We start from the raw sequence: 22260 nt of genomic DNA, 5'->3' as shown, positions 1-22260 counted from the left end.
TTTTAAAAATTGTAGCAAATTATAAGACAAGAAATATGCAAATTAATTTAAGGAAGGAAAAGGGCTGGAAAAACCATTCTTTGGTCCTGAGTCACAGAAGGTTTGTTACAGTTTATTAACTTCTCCAGCAAACCACTATCAAATTTCAAATGAACCTGGTTGCATCTTATTGCAATAGGTTCAGGATGCAGATTTCTTTGAAACCAGACCTTTCTGACTTTCAGATGCTTCTTTAACTATGTATCTTTGAAAAGCAATAGCAAAGTGTGAGATTCAAGAACATTTTAAAGAATTGTTTTTGAAAGGAGTTGATGGAAGTATAAAGGTTGGGTAAGTTCTCTCCAGAAATATTAAATGCAGGAATTATCCATCTATTTTAGTGCAGACTGCTGTATTTATCGGCTCTCCAGACATCTGAGTTGCAAGCAACTCCTTAAGAGTTTAATGCAGGAATCAAACTTCATGTATGGGCTGTCTTCAACAAGAGTACCTAAATATCTTAGTTTCTATAACCTTTGGTCAGATAAGCTGAAGGAGGGAAAAGGCAGTATGAAAAGAAAACAGGAAATAAGAAAACAAGAAATGAGAAAAGAGCAGCAGGGAAAGAGAATTCAGGATACACAGAAATTCATCTTTCCCACAGTCTCCTCATAACTCAGCAAGTCTGCCCCCAGACAATCATGCACAATGCTGCTGAGCCAAAAATGAAGGGAGAATGAATTGCCAGTTTTTCTCCATTGTTGGAGCAGTAAAAATCAGTTTGTTTATACTGCTGTATTGGGTCTCCAAGGAACCTCAAGCATTTGTCAGATTTAAATTCAATGAGAATGCTGTCTATATGAGAGATGTCATTTCACTGATGGAGACTATAGCAGCAGGTGGTGCACACTGCTAAGTATACCAGTTCTTGGGCTTTCTTTATGAATGGTAAGGTTTCTAGCTAAGATGGCTCCTTTTGTTTAGCTTCTCCCTACAGGAATGCTGGGCTTCACTACTTTCTCAGAACAAGCTTAGAAGGAGAGGGTCTCAAAACAACATGTCTCAAACCAGTCACCATTATCACCGGCACTGAAGACTAAATTGAAAAGTTCAAAATGTCTGTCAAAGGATTTCTAGCACAATGTAGCAGCTTGTAAGGGGACAAGAAACAACACAGATGTAACACACAGTAAAAGAGTCAAAGACCTAAAACATGAGAGGTATTTCCAACTGAAGAGTTATCCTTAGGGTAAGAAATACCAAGTATTGATTTGAGGAATGATTTAAGTAATTTTAAAAAACCCCAAACATGTTCAGATTTTCAGCTGCTTTTCAAGTAATTAATGAAAGACAGTAAAATTCATCTATTTGTTGTGAATTATTTGTTCTGTTCTAATCAGAACAAAATTTACCTTAAATCCAAAGGCATTTTTAAAGAATACAACTCTCAGTTATTTGTTTGTTTTGCTCTCCCTGTCTTACATACCATCAGTTTGTAAAATACTGGGTCAGTTAATAGGTAAATAATTCAACCACCTTTCCATTGGAAAGCTGGTTAATCGGTGTTAGTAAAGGTTTGCCCCCTCTATAAATCAGTCACCTCTGTTTGATTATGGACATTTCTGGCTCTTTCAAGTCAATACCTCAAAGGCTAAGATATGAAGAAACATTCTGTGGCAAATTTTTGATCTCTTAGACAGAAGAGAAGGAGCTCACTTTTTACCTTGTCTTTAGAAATGCACCCTTGAAGCAAAAGGTGTTGAGCACTTGGAAACTCTGGGAGGAGTGTTCCAGTTTTGGAACTCAGAGAATATTTACGAGTAAAACCACCCTGAAATGGAAGGGAATAAACAGGAACATTGAAATAGCTAATACTGTTACATCTGAAACCAAAAATTCATGCTAAACTTGTATATTACTTCATGAGTCTTTCAAGGTTCCACAATACTTGCCTTCATTTAAATCTTCAAAAATATTGATGCTTATCCAGATCTGGACCCCAGCTCAGGAAGGTTATTAAATGTGTGTCTATATCTAAACTCCACAGAACACTCTTAAGGTCTCAAATGCCATGATTAAGGTGAAACTCTCATCCTCAAGAGAAGAAAATACAATCTGTTTTATGGTTCTGCCTTTACTGGCTGAATTGTAGTTGTTCTCATAGGACTGCATTCAAATCTAAAGACGATTTGGCTTAAACCCTTTGTTCTATTTTAGCCTAACCAGTCCTTATGTAAAGGCAGTGTGGAAAGTCCTGTGGAAAATCTTACTACTTTTGTGCAAACTCCTTCTGTACTAATGCATGAAATTTATGATCTTGCATAAGGCATATGAATGGAACTTGAAGTGACCTTTTCCTGCCTCTTTACCTACAGGTAGATTTCACTGAAGTGGGAATGGTAGGTATATAGTGCAACATATAGTGTAAAAGTGTGCAAATGTGACTATTTTTCTGTAAATGTTGACTTATAAATCGGAGGCCAGGTTCAAGTGAAATTCTCTCAAATACTAAATTCAGAAAACCATACCTGTTACTGACTAATGCAACAAAAATATAGCCCTATTTTTATAGGGTGATATGTCTGACAAAACATACAGCAAAAAACCAAAAGCATACATCATGTAAACTAATTTTGCCTGTGCTATCTACTATTCAAATACACATAAAGCTCTAAGTAAAAGAAATTGCAGAAATTTAGAAACATTAGTACTTCTTCATGTCAATACTTCTATAGTGTTATAATTGCCTATCACGCAATAAGGAGGGTATTTTTAACAGGAGTAATTCTAATGATTTTATTATGCAATTACCCATGAAATATATTAAAAGCTCTGATTAAAAGGGATTTGTTCATTTTAAAAAAAGGCAGTGATTGTGGTGGGAGGTTTAAGAGAAGATAATCAGCAATGTTTTTTAACTTGCTAATGGACTTATTTAACTGTGCCTCAGTTCTAGGCTTAATATTTTAACCTGCTGCCACTTGCCCTTTCAATTTAATGCCATCTGTTTCTAATGGCCATTTAACATTAAGATAATGACAGTAATATTATCTGCCTAATTAACCATACAGACTCTAATGGTGCACTAACTGGTTTAGATAAAAGAATTTGCTGATATCTCCCCCTACAGAGAGAATACTAGAAAATGTGATAAAACATACCAGAAGTAAACAGTGTCCCTGGCACTCAATAAGTGTTCATTCAAATGCCATTTACTCAGTATATTTAGACAATCAGTGCTTTAACGTCTTTTCAATGTCTTTAAGTTCCCACTGAGAATTACACCTTATGCAATTGTTGTAAATCTTTTTGGAATCCCTAATTGCATGTACTTTCAAGCAAATGAAAAAGGACGTATCTATCGCCTGTTCACACTAATGAAAATATAATGCTAAAATTTCAGTGCATTGAGATTATTATAATTCAGTTTTGACCATTAAAGACTTTTTTTCTCTTAAGACCTGCCTGAATAATTTCAGACGATACCGAGCTAGACAATCAAGAACTCACAATGATGTGCCCTTTCTCATTTATTTCCACCAACTTATCTGTGAACATTTTTTTCTGGGAGAACAGAGGAACTCTGGGTCAGAAACAAGACAGATTACAAGACAGATTTGTGGGATTGTCAATTTCAAGGCAGACTGCCAATGTCATATCAGAGATGGAAGAAAATATGCATTCATTTATGCCAAAGGAACCCAATATATTCCATCTCAAAACCCTGAATGAATGAATGCTTCAGTAGTTTCATGAGTATGTTGGGGATATCCCATGGCATAGCACTATCTTTTTTTGATAAGATAGCCAATTATCTGAACAGGGAAAATGCAACAGATCTAATCTATTTGAACCTCACTAAAATACTTGACATGGTGTCACCATGGGAAATGATCAGTTATGCTGGTGAGAGTGGGGATTAGTAAAAGAATGTAAAAATATTTAAGAAACTGACTCTGGCTGAAATGCTAACAAGTTCTGTTGACAAGGAAACTACTGGGTTGAAAAGGGATTGAAGTGAAAATTCCCAAAGATCAGATTTGGGGCTGATCTGACTGAACATTTCATAGATCAAATTGGTTGACATGAGCTAATGAAATCATCAACAGAGAAAGACCAAGAGGTCATGTAGAAAGACATGGATGGCTTTGAGATAATGGTAATAAGGGGGATGAAAATCAATAGAGCAAAACTACACTCTCAGGGGCAAATAAAAATGTCTGCTATCAGCTAGGAGTTGCTTATCTGGAAATTAAAAAGGTGAAAGGCTTGCTGTGTATCAGTTGATCACAGAAGGTATATTTCGTCTAGTAAATTAAATGGTGTCAGGAAACATTTCCAGGCAATACTGGAAGTGTATCACTCAGAATGGCCTCTGGCATTCTTTTGGCCTGTGCCAATTAGCAGTATCCCAAACACCTCCAGTCATATTTCAACATGTACCTCACATTAGAGACATTTCTTTGTGGCAATGTAGCAGAGATGTCCCTATGTCCTTTTGCAGATTCAGGAGATAATAATATGGATGCAGGATATGCCATGCCAGTTGAACTCAGCACCAAATAAAAATACTGTGAGCAACCCTTAACCTTTAATGTACAATAATCCATAATTTTCTACTATTAATATGACCAGAATGACAGTGACTATATCATAGTATATAGTAATAAAAATGTAGACTACTTGAGGGGGGCTGGAGAACAAAAACCAACAAAGCAGATCCCTTTCTAGGGTCCATCAGAAGGGATATTTCCAATAGCAATTGCAAACAAGACTTTATGATTTATTTTACTCTAAAGATATTAAAATCAGAACAAGTACAGTGGAAGGCTATAAGGCTGATAAGAAGTTACTCAAAACTGCTATTTGTCCCATCCAGCAAGCAAAAGCAGCAAAAAGGCATAAGAACAAAATGTCATGAAGAGCAAAAAATAGAAGAAGGCAATACTGACTAGGAGGCACAAATCTCAGTTCATTAAAAAAAAAAATCTTTTCAGCTTCCAGTCAGACATACGAGATTCTGAAAAAGCCTCCTGCAAAAGTAGCATGTAAAACAAATAAAGCTGGAGCTTGATCCTTTGCTTTAATACAGTTATGGGTAACTGGATTGCAATGGGAGCCCTAAAAGGTGTTTTCCAATCTTATTTTTCTTTGAATATTTAGAAGAAAAAATAATCAGTTTTGTTAAAAAAGGTTATGCAGTATAAAATTTAATGAAAAATAATGTTGCAATTTTCAAAGAAAGAAATGTGAAGGAAACCACAGGTCACATAATACTTGTATTGTAACAGAAGTAAAAGGAAACAGATTACAGCACTTACCTCATTCTTTAGCTTGCTTCCAGAAAACCTTTGAAAGTAAACACATTTGATTATTTTTTCCTAGGCAGAACACTTGTAGAGATTATATAGATGTATGATCTATTAGAAAATTATCACATTTTTCTAACTTCAATTACAGTTTTTTATGGGTTTTTAATGGTTTTTTTTTTTCCCTTAACTTCTTCCACTGATTTTCAAATGCCTAGGAATAACAGGAAACCTACTGATGTCTTATAAAACATGAAGATTAAGACCACTGACTAAACACTAAGGTATAAAATCCAGTTTCATGGGTTTTTTTGGATCTTTGCCACTTCACAAACAGCAAAAGGGTAGCATAGGTGCAAGTCTATAACGTCTTTATAAAGAAATACAGGCAGTTTTTAATAGAACTTAATAAATTCAGAGTAGAAAAAGTATACATATATATATATATATATATAAAATTTACATTTCTTGGAAAAATTAAGAAATCATGATTTCTCATTCTTTTTCACTACAGTACTATTTTGATCTAATGACATACATTTCTGAGATAAAAGATTCCTTAACTGGCAAACATATGTTGCTGTATAGTGAATGTCCTATTAGGAGTCCAATTGAGAGATTGCCAATGAAGTCATTGGACTATCAGACAACCCTTTGTTGCAGAAACCAGAAAGAACATTTTAAATTATAACTATTAAAGTAGAGAATGCACAATAATAGCGATTCTAATGGATCAGTATAATGATAAATGTTGTTTGATTATTGTTATTTCCTGTACCACTAGCTGCCAACTGATAAGATACTGTGGGCAATATGAAGTCTCATAATTATTAGTGGCAATATCATTGTTTCCTGCTGTTGAGATGCTCCCTGGCTGTTTCCTGCTCTCTGAGATGCTCTCAAAATCCAGAGGCTGAGCAGTTGTGGAATTCTTCCTGCCCAGGCCTGGCACAGGTGCCTGACAGTTCCCACCACATGACAATCCAGCATATGTTACCTAGACAGTTCCCTTGCATTGAGAGTTAAGTATAAATGAAGGCATCACTCAGCTGATTACAACATGGATCTAATTAACTTCAAGGCTAGATGTATTTGTTTTGGACTCTGGATTTCCACATGTTCAGCAAAATGTACTGCATGTACAGCAAAAATCAGAGGCAGCATCTGCTAGCACTGCTCTTCCAGAGCCTCAAGGACTAGAAGAGATATAAAGGACAGATTTATGGATCATTATATGCAGCAGCTAGGAATTGGGAGTTTGAATCCCTACACTGCCTGATTCTTTCATTATCAGAGGCTTGTTCTTAACCCCAAGCAACTGCACCATTCTCTTCACACAGAAAACCCCAGCTACTGTGATGGGCCAGAAAATGAGCATCTGAGCTTCTGCTTTAATTCAGATAGGGAGGCAGCTGAACTGCTGGACCCTGAAAATTCCACATCTCATACAGGTCCTAACAGAAATAAAAGGTTCCTAATTAGTGAATCTAGTGAGTAGTTCTGAAAATCTTAGAGAGTATATATGCCATCTTCATGTGAGTGTATTCCTTCAGAAACCTGGCTGTGGGAAATTTTGCAGAACCTCCACTTTCTTTGCACTCATTGCTACTAGATTGTACCTGCCTGACATAAAGCTGTAAGAGAAGTAAGAATTATTATATCATTTTAAATGAAAATAACTGTCTTTTAGTCAACAAAATGAACAATTTGTTCAAGATAATTCTCTATTATGAAAGAAAAATACACTGTGTACCAGCAACACCTCCACAGCTCTGGAAACATATCAGACAAATAAATAGAATATTCTAATCTATTTCACCCTAAGTACTGCTGTGGAGTGAACCCTCCCTTTTTAAGCATTATTGGCATTATTACCCTCAATTTGTACACTTGTCTTATTGCCTAGAAAAGGTCTCTTTGGATATGAGCTAAATCTGCCACCAGTCGAATTTTCTATGTGTGATTATAAACTCATTTATTCCTTTCCTTTCTCAGAGTCTCACTTATCCAGGTATACTGCCACAGACAATGAAAGCCATCATTCAAGCCATATGTGAACAGAAACATTTGTTTTACGAACTATTAATCTTTGGCAAACCAACAGGCAGCTATCGTAACGTATTGATCCTGCTAGCTGTCCCTTAAATAAATATAATTAGAGCTTCCTGGGTTAGGTTTAAACTGATATTAGCCAGTTAAAGGACCTGTAAATATTAATCTACACTGACCCCTCCCTCCTGCCCCACAGGTGCCAGCTTCACACCATTCCCTAAACGTTTCACAATGGAAAGCTGTCCTGGGGAAAGAACTCACAGGGTGACACACTGGCAAACAAAATTAGACAAGTGTTCTGGAAATGGGATTTTGCTCCCTCATATAGACTTGAACAAATGTTCTGCTGTTAAAAGTTGACAGATCTACAAAGACTGTGGTGGGGTCAAACTGGAAGACTCTATCAAAATATCAACCTTTTAAACACTGAGATAACCAGCAATTCTAGTTCTGATAGAAACAAAAATTAGAGTCCTACATATACCTTCCTAAGGGAAGATTATAGCTAGACCTTCACTGATTAAGTCTCAGAAGTTATTTTACCTGGTTAAGCCCTTTCCAGAATACACAGAGTGGTAATATGCACTGCTTTCTTTAATGCCAATTCCATAATAGTGATATCTGCAGAAAAAAAAAGAAAAAAAAAGAAAAAAAAGAAAAGAGGAGCATTTATGAGTGACATGTCAAGTAAACCAAGCTGCCAAATTGAAAGTAAAGGAAGCTGTCAGACTGATTTTAAACGCTTTCTGAGAACTTTTCTAAACAGGGTCTAACAATTCCTTTCATAGACACAGAACAAAATCTAGTCTCATAGAAAAGAGTACTGTCATGATTTGATCCAAATTCAAGGGTTAAAATTAAAATACTTTCTCTCTTACTAGAAGAATGTAGCTAGAACAGAAAACCCAGAAACATGTTACATTTCTTTTCCCTAACCTGCCTTCTGTTACACTTTACTTCATTTGTTTGAAAGGGTGCTGGGTTTGATCTATCAGGTTCATTTTATCTCGCTTGCCACCGTTACATTTACAGTCCCTCAGAGCCTTTCTTAGTTGAAAATAGCTTGCCAGTGCACCTTATAACTTAGCTTTCAGTCACCTATGACTAATAATGATAATATGTTATTCATTCATTCTTCTGTCAGGTCGTAGGCTGACTAACTCTAGATTATTAAGCCATTTAGGCACTTTGCATCCACATTTGTCTCCCTTGTTGCTCTCCTGGAGATTACTGCTCCCCAACAGAGACTGAAAAAGGAAACATGCCTATTGCTCAGGCTTTGCAGTGCTCACATCCAACACCTTAACCAAAGACACCAAAGATGCAAAAAAGGTTGTGTTGATGCTAAGAAAACTGGCTGTGCAGTAGCTACTTATTGCTTTCCACAGATTTTGCTACAAAATAAGTGACCTCTGAGAGAAGGGCAGGAGAGCAAGCTGGGGGCAGCTCTTTCCTTACCAGTCATAGCAAAGTTTGCTTGAGTTCATCTATCAAAGTTGATAGGCCCTGTCTTATAAATTCCACTCAATAGATTTAAAAACTGATTATGTTAAACCAAATTTGTCTAAGAATGTTATGGATAGAATACAAAGGTTCATTTGCTTTTTAGTATTATTAGCTTGAAAGTACCATGGCAGCTGGTTTAACTGAGCTGCTTCAAAGTACCACTTTGCAACACATTGCACCAATTTCACTCAAACTCCCCAAAAGCTTGAATAAATGCATTCTTAAGACACAAAGCCCCAGCAAATAGTTCATAGAACACATCAACAGAACTGTTAATCTCATATCATCTCTGCTCTTCCGGGTGATGACCATTAAAAAAAAAAAAAACACAATATTTGTTTGTTCTTGTATGGAACTGTCACAGGTAAGAACAAAACCCTCCCGTGCTTTTTATTTACAAAGCTGGTTAAAGGCATTAAATACAAATTATGCCCAAGAAAATGTTCATTAGGATGATATATTCGCCTAGCCTAGATAGCTGCAACAATCTCAGCTGAAATAATTTTTCTGTTTCTGGACAGTCTGTTGTGTGCATTCAGGATTTTATAGCCAAGAAACATGACAGAATATGGCACCATTGCTTTTACTGCTTTCCTGAAGCTGGTGAGTTTACATAACACTGCTAGATCACTGTGGAACCTGTCAACCCCTAGGAAAGCTAAAAGTGTCTCCCCTGTTTCCTTACAGTGACACAAGAGGTATTGAAAAAAACAGTACGGATTCTTTGAAATGAGAGCATTTACTTACTCTTCATATGGCAAAGGGTGTCCATTGAACAGGACGAAAAACAGAATAGAGTTGTGACTGCTTCTTTAACAATGTTATCTGTCCATTTGTCATTGGCCATTTGAGCAAGCAGCTGCCCACGTCTCATTCCAACAGTTTAAATCTCCTAGCTTCAATCACATGCCATTTTTAAAATTCTAAAATAAAGACTTTTACACTTTCACCATAAATTTGGCATTCCCTCCAGTTAAGGCTGGAGTGGGCCAGAGGCAAGGAAAAGCATTACTTCTTTACAAAGTTATGATTCAATATCTAGATTATTTCACATCTATATCAATATTAATATATTTGGCAAGGAACAGGAACTGTCGTATGATTTAGATTCTCAAGTATCCAGTGGTATGCAATATACTTGTTCCTGCTGGAACATCCCAGGATATCAGAATTTTTCACTGAGACAGCTTGTTATGTAGAGAATAGATATTTTCAGTACATATTCCATGTGTATTAAAAGCACAGCAGGGATCATTCTGTTTTTCTTCACTAATGTGCAGTTGAACTTTTACTGCTAAAAACCAGAGCTTTCCATTCACAACAGAGAAACTATTAAAAATAATATCATTTTACTTTTCAAGCTCTGTTTGGCATCCTCCATAGAGTAATAGGGTATAAAGATTATTATTCTCTTACAAGCCGTTAGTTGAATAGCTTATTTTGGACTCCCTGTTGAGAGTAGTATACCCATACCAGACACATTGACAACATCTTTAACCTACATCTTCAAATGCCTTCCATCTCTTTATGTGCATATTTTTATGTGTATGTTCAGTATATTTGTATTTTACTATTTATTATTTCTATTGTGTAATTAACAAAATGTAATCAATTACTACAAGGAATTTACTCTCAATTTTTGAAACAAACATTTTATGAAACAAGCTGAACTACTTTCCTCTTTTAATTTCAGCGGTTTGTTGTAACATATGTTCCTACACAACTTGTAGCTCTGATTTTAGCATACACTGACACAAATGATAGCTGATAAGGAAATGATAGGCTTAAGCTGTTCAGGGAATTGCAATAACTTCTTATCACAGGGCCAGCTGCCATATCAGTTTTATTAACCCACTAAATCACTCCTAATAAATAAGATAATAGTTTTCAGACATGATGGATAAAAGCTAAGATTCATCATTGATCAAAGTCTACAAAGAAATTAAATTGTAACTTGAGCTCAAATACTCTTCCTGTGTGTTTGGACTGAGCAGTTTCTACATTTTTCCAAATTGCTGCTTCAGGTGATTTGTGTACTATGAAAGTTACAGCTGAGTTCTAGCATTGACCGTGCTACGTTCAAAATTACCAAGGCAAAAAGGTAGATTCAGAACAGAGAACTGTTTCTTATGAAACACTAATCTAAGAGAGCAGCTTGCGGTATTTATAGTGCTGCATCTTCTTTCACTCAGCAGAGTGAAAACAAAAAATTTCCCTTACTTTCAGCTATGTAGAGTGATTAGCATGGGCATGAGAGACTAAGATATTTTGTTAACAAAATTGTGTCCAATGTGTTGGACCTTCTTGGCCAAATGTTTAAATGAATTTAAGTACTGACACTTTCGCACAAATGGGTTGTTGGATGTAAACACAGAGAGATTCTGACTTGAATTCTAGGGATCATCAGACTCAGTTTTAAGTTTATCCTTTGCCCTGAACTAGAGATGACAAATGCTGTTTGGGAACAGAGGAAAAACTAACATTTGTGTATCTCACACCTTACAACAGCAACTGTATTCCATATGTTAGTGTAGGAGCTTTTCCTCAAATTCAATTCATGCTCATGAGGATGTCAGAAAGAGCTTGTTTCAGAGTGGGAGAAAAACAATTTCCACCATCTTGAAGACAATGGGAAAAGGAAATTATTTTCTTTGCTTTCTTCTGATCACAGACAGGCCCTGCCAATAGATTACTGTGTATGCTTGCAGCATCAAGGAAGGCACTGTTTTCCCCAGGGTGTTAACTTTTCTCTAAATTTAAGAACAATTATTCCATTGGAGAAGAATTATCTTCTTCCTTATTATGATTTTGCAGCATCTGGAGTCCTGGACAATGATCAGAGTTCCAGGGCAATATTGCTGTATAAAACATCACTGCTAGGAATAGTGAGTGCTAATACTGCTCCTGCTAGCATTATGTGGTAATAAAGATAGCAGTGACAGAAATAATATCATGTCACTACACTACTGTGCTTTAAAAAATATGACTTAAGTGCTAGTAACAACTCTCCTACTAGTCCCAGTGACTCAGAAATAGTTTGTAACATTTAGAGTCCATGCTAGATAGAGTCCATGCTTCTCTTCTAAAAAGAGAAGAATAGTAATTTATTGAAACTGATGAACAGTCCCTTAACTTTATTTAATGGAAATACTTCTGTAAATAACATTTGTGTGACTAACTGCTACCTGGTGAAATCAGAAATTCATTTACTCCTCTGTGAGTTTGTAGTTCTGAGGGGGACTCGGCCCACAACACCACAGATAGAAAAATTGATTATCAGAGATCATTTAACTGAAAAAGGGTAGATTTGGATTAGATATTAGGAAAGAATTCTTTCCAGTGGGGGTGTTGAGGCACTGGCAAATGTTGCTCAGAGCAGCTGTGGATCTCTCATCCCTGGAAGTGTTCAAGGCTGGATTGGATGGGGCTTTGAGAAACTTGGCTGAGTTGAAAGTGCCCCTGTCCGTGGCACAGGGGTTACACTAGATGATCTTTAAGGCCCCTTCCAACCCCAACCATTCTATCATTCTATGCTTCTACAATTCTATGACTTATACTGACACTTCTATATGACTACTTGCTGCTATATTTGGTCTCTGAACTGGAATATTGTCATTTGTGCCTTTTGTGAGGTCCTTTTTAGCACAGCAAGATCAAGGTAAGTGCATCTTAGCAGAAACAAGAATTGAATAGGAAAAGCCTCTGAGGAAAACTAATGAAAAAATACAGAACAAGTGCCAGATGTTCAAACAAAACCTGATGATGCCTCAGTTCTTTGAGGAAATTGTTCAAGAACAGTTAATCCATATGAAAATATGGCACATAATACCAACAAGGTCAACAGGGATATGGAATCTGCCAAAGAAATGTTGGGCATGCATTATTTCTATATTAATATTGTTTCATGTCTTTGAGAAAAGGGGACTACAGTGACACATGTTCCAACACAATCAATTTTGTAGCTATATACACATTTGGAACATACTCATTTACTTAATAAAGGTTGACTTATTGTGCTTAAATCATGCAGACACAGGACATGTTTGGAAGTTTGGATCCTCATTGGATCCTGTCTATCAAATCTGTTAGTTATGTCAGAACAAGTATATAATGAGCATGAAGGAGACTTCTCCCTTGCATTACCTCATTCATTGTAAATAAGTAGTTCACCAAATATGTTGGGTTATGACTAAGAATTCACCACAGCACTGATGAATTAGAACATTGTCAAATATTCCTGCACAGATTGTGAATGCCAGATCTCTTAAAACCTTAAACAGAACACCAATAGCAAAGCTATGTCTACATCATCTTATGCCTGTAACCACAGCTTAACTTCACCACACCAGGCAATACATAAAATCCCTCTTTTCCCTAATAAATAACCTTTCTAATAGTTGCTCTCCTAAAAACACCTCTACTCAGCATCACCTACAAAAAGAGATATGAACATCAGGTCCAGTTTTCCTCTATACATTGCAGACTGTGTACTGTCTCCTAAAAGAGGTGAATGGATTACAAATTTTTAAGACGGTGAGAAACACTATGCAAGAACTATCCTCTGTTAAAACAAAAAAAAAAAAAAAACCAAACAAAAAAAAACAAAAAATAATGTTATATGAAGACTTTATTTCCTTTGGATTTTATTTTTTATTAGTGGTTATTTAAAATGCTTGAGACATGCTCAAAAAATAGAGTGTCTTTGCAAAAATTTGGAATTTAAATTCTTCCCTACCTTCATTTTTTTCTGCAACAAAACCTAAAATTCACAAATGACATCTCATTCATTCTTCAGCTAAACTAAGGTGAAATAACTAGCTCTTTCTTGCATTTCTAAGGCAGGAAGAAAACTAAGTATAACAACATTTAAGAACCACCCAAAACTATGAAAATAAAGAAATTATCTTTCAAACATTTCTAGTATATTGCAAAGCACTTAGGAAAACGAGTCTTGTAGATTTTTTTCTTTTCAGTCTCCTTTTGTGTTGAGTTTTGCTTATAAACTACTGAAAGACAACAGTAACTTTGTCTTTCAAGGCTAAGTAGCTCAAAATAAAGAGTTTTCCCAAACAAACAGAATGTTTTGAGTTTTTCCTATTTCTATCATTATTCTGGTTTTCTATTTTATTCATTAGCAAAATGGATGTGAGGGAATGTGTATTACAAGTCTTCACAACAGTTTTACACTAAATTATGCATGGTCAAAAGCATAATTCCAGAACCAGAACTAATAAAAATTTTAGCACCAGATGATTTAGAGTTGTCTATGATCTATTCCTACAATCTAATATTTTACAGATCAAATATACAAATTAATAGGATACATTATTTATGAAACGACTGCACTATAGATGGTGTACTTTTCAAAGTTTTATAAAACACCTACAACAAAGAGCAGAAGTATACCTTAACTTCAATTTAAAACAATGCATTTTCTGGTGGTGTATTTAGGTGAACCCTTATTGTTACATAGAGATCACAATGAAAGTTGTTAGGCTTGCAAAGGAGAAATAAAATCACTATTTATGGAAAGATGAGAAGCTATAAAAAGACATGTATTATAAATGATTTTTATATCTAATATTTTGACATATATTTGCAATATACGCATGGGTCTATAAATGCAATGACAAGATTTAGAAGCTTAATCAGTTTAATTTTAAAAATTATGCAGCAGTATTTTCAAACTTAAATGCTTGAGTTTGAGTATCAGTTTCAACATATACATGAAAGTTATCACTTGCAGTGTACCATCTGAATAAACTCCTCTGCCAATCAGTACATATTAAGGAGACATGGAAATACAGCTGATTCCTAAAATGCGTTCTACAAGCAGATACACAGGTAATCGTGCCTTACTTTGAGTGGCCCCTTGTTCCGAGCCGCCTTGTGGTCAGGAGAGGGAATTTCTGGCGAATGGTCTAAAGAGAAAACAACTGCATTAGTTTCTAATACTAGCAAGCTTTCTTAGCAATCTGTTCACAGAAAAATCGTAGTGTAAATATACGGTCTAAGGTAGTTAATGAATTAGCATTTTTGACACTTATGGCACAACACAAACGATTAGGCCATGTTTCACACTGTAGGCTTTCTTCCATCCTTGTCCATCTTGCTGTCTATTTCCAGTCTTCCCACCTGTTTTCCCTGTCTGTTTTCACTATTACATTTTAAAATCTAGTTGTCTTCACCAGAATCCTATTATGTTCAAGTTCCTTAAGTACAACTGTATTTTTGGCTTCAGAGATTTAAACAAAATCAGGGGAAACTCAGCCCTCTAGCTATTCTGTTTTCAAAGACAAACAACTAGAATGAATTTTTTTTTTTTTTTATTTGAAAGTGTGATCTGAAAAATTAACTCAGTAATAGAGGTAGATCTAATAGATATATCTAATAGACAGATCACTGTCAAAATAATGTTTAAATGGAACCTATTGTCTTTCTCATTTATACTGAAACTGTATATGAAAATTAGATATCCACTTTTTTTGTATATCCAGTTCAAGAGGAATAAAATAGGAAATTAACATTTTATGAACCAGAAAATCCATTAAATCCATTATTTAATTAAATTGATGCATTTTGCTATGTATAAAAAATTACTAGATCAGTAGTGCTTAAAAAAAGATGATCCTTGAAGCATTTTTGGTTTCCTGTTTCACTAAATACTCAGGATTTAATTTGGAGAGTTCACATCTCTCTTACATTAAATTACTTCAGGATTAATTGTAGAGAAGGGTAGAAAAGAGGATGAATCAACAATTTTTCATTTGGAAGCTCTTTGTGTTATTAATTTCTTTTTCCCTTCTAGTAGTATTGCCTGTGTCACATCTCACCTTACACTGCCTTTAGTATAATTATTAAGTGTCCTCCATGTCAGATCTGGTGGAAAGAACCTATTAATATCATGAACAAAAAGGGAAAGAAAAGAAGCACTCAGAGAAAATGCCTTTTTTTTTTTTTTGTAAAAACAACAATAAATCAAAGGGAATTTCAGCTTCAATCTCCTAAAGGTGATGTTAAGAAATGCCTTCATAGGAGACAGTGTAGTTATAGTTAGTCTGATTCCATGTACATTAGCAGTAGAAAGCATGTGAATTTCAGAAGAATTCTTACACAGGTGTACTAAACTGTGACTCTTCCAAACAACTGATCTAACAAATTATTAAGGCATTTGCTTATTACCTTCCCAAAAGTTGCAGCACAGGCAGGTTCCAGCTTCTCTTTTCTGCAGAAGTCTAAATAATGTGCATAAAGGATGCATCTTGGTAAACAAACTCCTTCACATACAATGTAGTTTTCTTCCAGCCTGTGTAGAGAAAGAAACTGCCAGAGTAAGAAGCAGCATGCCATTTCTCCTGATTGCATTTCCCAGTTTTTGCTCTCTTTTTTTTGGTTGCTCTTCTTTTTTTAATTTTACTGAAGAGTTCCATCAGAGCACACAGATGAGTTTCTCCTGAACATGACAGGCACTACCAACAGACTCCACACTTGATGCTTAGGCTAGATGCAGAATATGGAAAACCTGGAGCCAGACCCCTGTTCTTAATGAGTCTTTTTCAAGACTCGTTAAGACAAATTTTGCTTCATTTAAATTACTAAATTATCATCACCTAAGAGCCAGCCTTAGTTTGAAAAGAAGAGCCCTAACTAGACATGAAAGACCTGGGTTTAAGTCAGTCCTTTGAAAGGATTTAAGACCAGGGACCTGGACTTGCATCTTCTGTCCCATCTTCTGTATCCTCAACACCTGAGCTAATGTCTCTTTTCTTCATTGTTTTGCTTTTTAATTTCCACTCTGGACCTGGAAATGCTTCAGACCACAGTGGGAAAAACAAAAACACAGTGTTTTTTAAAGAAGGTGAATTTCTGTGTAGCTTCCCAATCAGTTTGCAGAATACAAGTGCTGAGTGATGGTCATTAAAGTAAAATTTTTAAAACTGAAGCAAAAACCTGACTGTTTTCACTTGAAGAGAACCCTTGGTAAGAGCTGGGTATTCTTCTGTCCTGTTGTTTTTTTTTTTTTTATCATTTTACATTGTTCACTACTCCTTGGATGATGTGCAATAAATTTGTTTCTCAAATTACACAAATTTGTAAGAAAACACTGTGTAGTAAACGCTGCATATTGAATAATTTTGCACTGACTTCCCAGACTTAAATCCTTAACTATTTACACTCAGAAGTAAACTAGAATAAGAAACTGAATAATTTGGATTAGTCTAATTTTTCAGTTAGAAGGAAAAAATATCTCTATTGACAGTCTGCATTTCGTAATTAACTTCCCATTTAATTCAACAGACCTCCTCCCTAATTTCAAGTGTATTTTAATATAAACGTTTATCAATTAATGTCTGCAGAATTTGACCTCTTATTTGGTTAACTTTTTTCCCCAGATAAAATAAACCAAAGTTACAGCCTCAATGGGTGGGAGAACGTAATGTAAAAGAAATGCATTATAAGACAGTGAAAATCTAACTGTCACACCCTTAAAGGATAATTAAGGCAGTCATACACAAATGCAATTTTTAAATAATGTTTCCTTTCTACATTTTGATGATGCATTTCATTGATAGCCACGCAGTGTGAGAATCTGACTAAGACTTAAGTGACAAACCTTTGATAATTTCAAAACTCAGAAATTTGGGGATGAGCGTCCTTATTTGTAGATGAGGCTCATCCAAAAGAAACCCGCAAAACAAAAACAGAAAAAAACCCAAATTCTCTCTAAAAGAGCTGTCGCCCTCCTCGCCGGCTCAGCTGTTAGAGAAGGGTCCCTCTGAGTGTGACGGCCACGCCGGCTCGGTCCTGGAGCCCCCAGGGCGGGCAACGGGGTCTCTCTGGAACCCTACCATTGCAGGGTGAGCTGCGTCTGCTTCTTCTTGTCCTTCATGATCTGCGTGATGCTCCTTTTCGAACACGGGCTTTGGTCGGCGGCTGTCAGCGTGCCGTCGCGAGCATCCGCATCCTCTTCTTCCGAGGAGAGGGTTTCGCTGTCGAGGCGTGTTTCTGAGCGCCGCGGGGACAAGAAGAGAGGCCCAAGGGCATCGTTACGGTCCCGCCACAAGCCGCCCCCTCCCGCCCGCCGCCCTGCCCGCCGCGGGCTGAGGGACGGACCCGCCAGCCGCGTCCCCGCCGGAGCCCGAGCAGCGCTGCCGCTGCCCGCCGCGGCCGGGCCGAGCAGGGCACGGTGCCGGCTCCCCGCCTTTACCTGCCTTGATGCCGGCGGGCAGCGGCGGCTCGGGCAGCGCCTCCCGGGCGCAGGGCAGCAAGCTTGGCCCCAGCAGCCCCGCGTAGCGCTCCTCCTGCGCCTCGGCGGGCGCCGCCTGCGCGGCCGGGAGGCGCAGGAAGGCGTCGCCCTGCTCGGGTCCCTTGGCCATGCTCTCAGCGGCGCCGGCTCTGCCCCGGCGTGGCGCGGGCGGCGCCCATGGGCGGCGGGAGGGACGGGAGCGGGCGGACGGGGGCTGAGGCGTGGGCCGGGGCTCTGCACCGCGGCCGTAGACGGCGTCGGCCAAGCGCCGCCGTGAAGGGGAGGAGAGGCGATGCGGGGGCGGCAGCGGGGGACAGGTGTGCCCTAGGGCGCCGTCCAGGGAGGCGACACGGCTCCGAGAGGGCAGGGACGGCCCGCCCGCCCCGGGGCTCCGCCTCGCACCGGGCCCGCAGGCGGCGGCGGCGGGGAGGTGTCTCCGTCCCTGCCTCCGCTTCCCCTCCCGCCGCCGCGCTCGGTCAGGCCAGAAGGGGACAGGGCACGGCTGGAGGCCGAGGAGGTTCGGGGGAGCCGGCCAGGAGCGGATCTGCCGGGATTTAATGATTAACTCCCGGCGGCGGTGGCTCCGGCCGGTGTCGGGAGCAGCTCCCGGCGCGCCGCGGCCGAGGCAGGGGGCGGCCGCAGGGTCCCCTCGTCCCACTAGGGCAGAAGGTTCTCCTTGTTCTCCCCTCCGACGGGCGCTCTGCGCTTCGCAGCTGCCTCTGACAGCCGCAGGGCCAGTGGTGGGACCCTTCTGGGCACTATCTGTCACTGTCCGTATTTCCTTAATTCCCAGTGTAATTTTGTGGGTAATGGAGCAAAACATCTTCATTTTGTACATTCATCTGGCACACGTGGCTTTGCTTTGCTCCATTTCAGCATGCTGACTGAGAGATGGCAGGAGAGAATCACAGAAAGTGGTCTTTGCTTTTTCCAGAGAACAAAATTGTCAGTAGGATGGAAATCTAGTCTGATCTCTGCAACATCTACTGTTTTAATAAATTCTCATTAAAACAAAATGTTAGGTGTTGTGCTGTTGCAGATAAGGACTGGGAAATTGTAGTATGACTTGTGGTAGCAAGCAGCCCTGAAATGTTATATTGGATGAATTGTGAAGCATTCTTTGAGCCATCAAGTACTGCTGGGCTGTCACAAACACAAAGCTCATGAACAGCTGTTTCCTTTCTCCTGTCTTCCAGTCTTCTGTTGCACCTCAAGTCATTGACACCACCAGCACAACAAAGCAGCAGAATATGACCACTTCCACTCCTGCAGAGATGCATTGTCAGACCAGCTATCATCTATCAAATCCATATTTAACAAATATGGTGTGCCCATATCTGCTGAAAGGCCGAAAACCTCATCACAAGAATAAATGGTGTACTTCAGACCCAAGGCAGACTTGTGAGAGGGTCCCAGAATCAAAAATGGCATTTAGCCCAAACTTTCTGCTGTTCTGCTTACACCTCTTCCCTCCACTGTGTAAAATTTATTTCTTTCCTTACTGGTTACTCCAGTCAACATTTCTTCATTGTTTCCATGTTCCCTTTTTCCTTCATTAAGCTATGCTATGTATGGCTTTGACCACACGTGCCTGTGACGATTCTTACTGTAACTCACTGGGACAGTTCAGCATCTGGTTCCAATGGCTTTGTTTGAGGCTGCAGGAAAATCTCATTTGACCCTCTGACTTTTGGCTGGCTTGAGCATTGGCACGAGTGATCACAGTTTGGTCCACCATGACCGTATTTCCATTGTATGATAACACTTCTCAGCTGCATATTGTTGTGTTGAATCCTTTGTCATCAAAATCCAGTGTGACATTGAACATGGATACTTTGGAATTATGGAGCTATATGTAGCTATTTGTTCTTAAAGTACAGGATTCTTATGGTGGCAGAATATCCTCAGTGACACTAATGAGTTCTATCCATCATCATCAACACAGGGATTAAATGAGTGAGGGGTCCAGCCTAGGGACCAGCTAGTTTCCACCCTGCAGCAAGCATTTGTAATCCTGCTGAAGAAAAGCACAGACCCCAAAAGCTATAGCAGGTGGACAATCCTTCCCCACTCCCTCTTGCTGGAGTCAGCAATCCACCTGAATGTATGATTTACACCTTTGGGAGACAGAAAGGATGGGGCAGGTATAGAACTGGGCTAGCAGGTATAGAACTGGGCTAGCACAAGTACCAAGGATGTTACAGCATTGCTTGTGCCTAGAAATTTTTAATATTGTTCTGGGTTATGTCTGTTGAGAATCATGGTCATAACCATATTGCTTATGACTAATAAAATCTGATTATGAAGTAGAACTGTTAAAACATATATCCATGTATATTTGGCTTTTTAGAATTTTCCTGTTCAAAAATTGTGCACACACAGAGACCTACATATATATCTATATATATATATTTGCACAAAAATGAATGCCAAGGTGGGTGCATGCATCATTCCTGGAAGCATTCAAAGTAAGGCTGGATAGGATAGGGCTCTGAGCAGCCTGATGCAGTTAGAGATGCCCCTGCACATTGCAGGAGGATTGACCTACATGAATTTCAAAGATCCCTTCCAACCCAAACTAATCCACGGTTCTATAATTTGTACTTGAAGCATGCAGCACCTCTTGCCTAACTTTGTCTCAGAGTTAGTTTTCTTAGTCTAATCTGTTCACCTCAGTCTCCCTTTAGAGCCAGTGGAGAAGAAAAGGTGTCTCTCAGAGCTAATTCATACCAGGCACATTACCCAGTGAACAGATCATCTTCTCACAAATCTGTTTCCCTTCTAGGTCTCTACTGAGAGCCTAGGGAGCCTTGCTTAGTTTTAGGTAAATTTTGTAATGATGTAATCCCACCAAAATTCAACAGTCTGTTGTATAGCCTGGAGTAAATGATCAGATATATGTGCTCTGTAGGACACCAGAATTATTTGTTTATATAACTTACATGTAAAATATCTTTTCTATCAGCACTCAGGTATTGCACCATTTCATCTTGCTGCAGTGTTTTCTTTTCCTTGTTGCCAACACAGCGCATGAAAACAAAACATTTTTCAACTTTATTCATATCAGTGTGACTTGCCATTAACAACAATCTGCCTGAGGGGTTCTCTGTTTTGAACTGCAAAATGTTTGGAAGATAAATGCAGCAATAGAAATACAATTTGTTATTGATCTGTTCCTGTGTAATCCTGCATGATGTTTACTTAAGTGTTGGAAACTGTTTCACCTCATATCCTCCCCAGACAAATGAACTACACAGAAGCCCTGATACGGTATTGATGCCAGGACTCTTTGGTAGACTCTAACACCTCTTTCCTTCCAAATATGCTGATAGTACCATAAAAGTAAAGTATGGCACCTACCAGTATTCCACAGGGATACAATAAATTAATTTTTCATAACTGTCAGTGTTTGTCATTCTCTTTGCTTTGACATAGCATGAATCTATTTAGCTCTTCCTGAAACTCCATTTCTGGTTTTCTGTGACTCCTTGCAAGAAACAGTTTTAATCAGCACCAATTCAAACAAGATAGCTTTCCCATTTATTTTGGTCCTTTCCACATCTCAGTGTTTACTTTTTGAGAGTTATTTTCATCTTGAAAATTAAAAAAAAAAAAATTAAAAATTTATGCATTAAGCTAAGAGCTCCTGCATTTGATGCCATCACTGGCAACACCTTTTGAAAGCATATATCCAAGAATAGATTTTTATCACAAAAATTTCTTTAGATAAGAATCTATATAAATTAAAGGGTCAAATTTGAAACAAATTGAAACATCCTCCAAAATCTTAGCTTTATTGTTTCCAATAATTATTGAATCATTCCTTTTGATAAATTAACTGTAATGATGGCTTGAGAACATCACTCAGTGATAAAAGAATTTTTTTTTTGTCTTTGCAGTTTTTTTCTGAGCCCTTCTCAAGGTTCTTAAACGTCAGCAATAAGTGATTTCTCTACAGAATTTGCTTCTTTCTGGTGTCTTGAGTCACCAGTTTTGTGCATGCAACCAGGTGAAATGTTAGAGAAAGCAAAGGGAAAGAAAGAGGAGGGTCCTCAAAGCACTTTTCCATTCTGTCTCTCTTCTACCACAGAGGAGGATACTTGTATCACCCACTGCTGCCACTTTATGCCCTGGCTTCTCTGGTGCTTGTAGAGGAAGGTGGACAAA

The 22260-nt window shown here is 38.2% G+C and overlaps 1 protein-coding gene across 1 annotated transcript in view; it reads right to left on the bottom strand.

Annotated features, from left to right (window-relative positions):
* RFX6 (regulatory factor X6) overlaps nucleotides 1-18451 on the bottom strand; it is a 33985-nt gene extending 15534 nt beyond the window's left edge. The window contains exons 1-7 of the mRNA XM_054630146.2: nucleotides 18055-18451; nucleotides 17696-17852; nucleotides 16029-16152; nucleotides 14706-14767; nucleotides 7884-7961; nucleotides 5301-5328; nucleotides 1703-1810 (exon numbers count right to left, since the gene is read on the bottom strand). Of these exons, the coding sequence (XP_054486121.1) occupies nucleotides 1703-1810; nucleotides 5301-5328; nucleotides 7884-7961; nucleotides 14706-14767; nucleotides 16029-16152; nucleotides 17696-17852; nucleotides 18055-18223 (726 nt within the window). The 5' untranslated portion in view covers nucleotides 18224-18451. The remainder of the gene's footprint in view (nucleotides 1-1702; nucleotides 1811-5300; nucleotides 5329-7883; nucleotides 7962-14705; nucleotides 14768-16028; nucleotides 16153-17695; nucleotides 17853-18054) is intronic.
* Between the last annotated feature and the right edge of the window lie 3809 nt (nucleotides 18452-22260).

Source organism: Agelaius phoeniceus, chromosome 3 (assembly GCF_051311805.1).
Source record: "Agelaius phoeniceus isolate bAgePho1 chromosome 3, bAgePho1.hap1, whole genome shotgun sequence".
In the NCBI taxonomy this organism is placed as follows: Eukaryota; Metazoa; Chordata; class Aves; order Passeriformes; family Icteridae; genus Agelaius; species Agelaius phoeniceus.
Note: the sequence above shows the minus strand (reverse complement) of the source record. Positions and strands in the feature narration are given on the sequence as shown.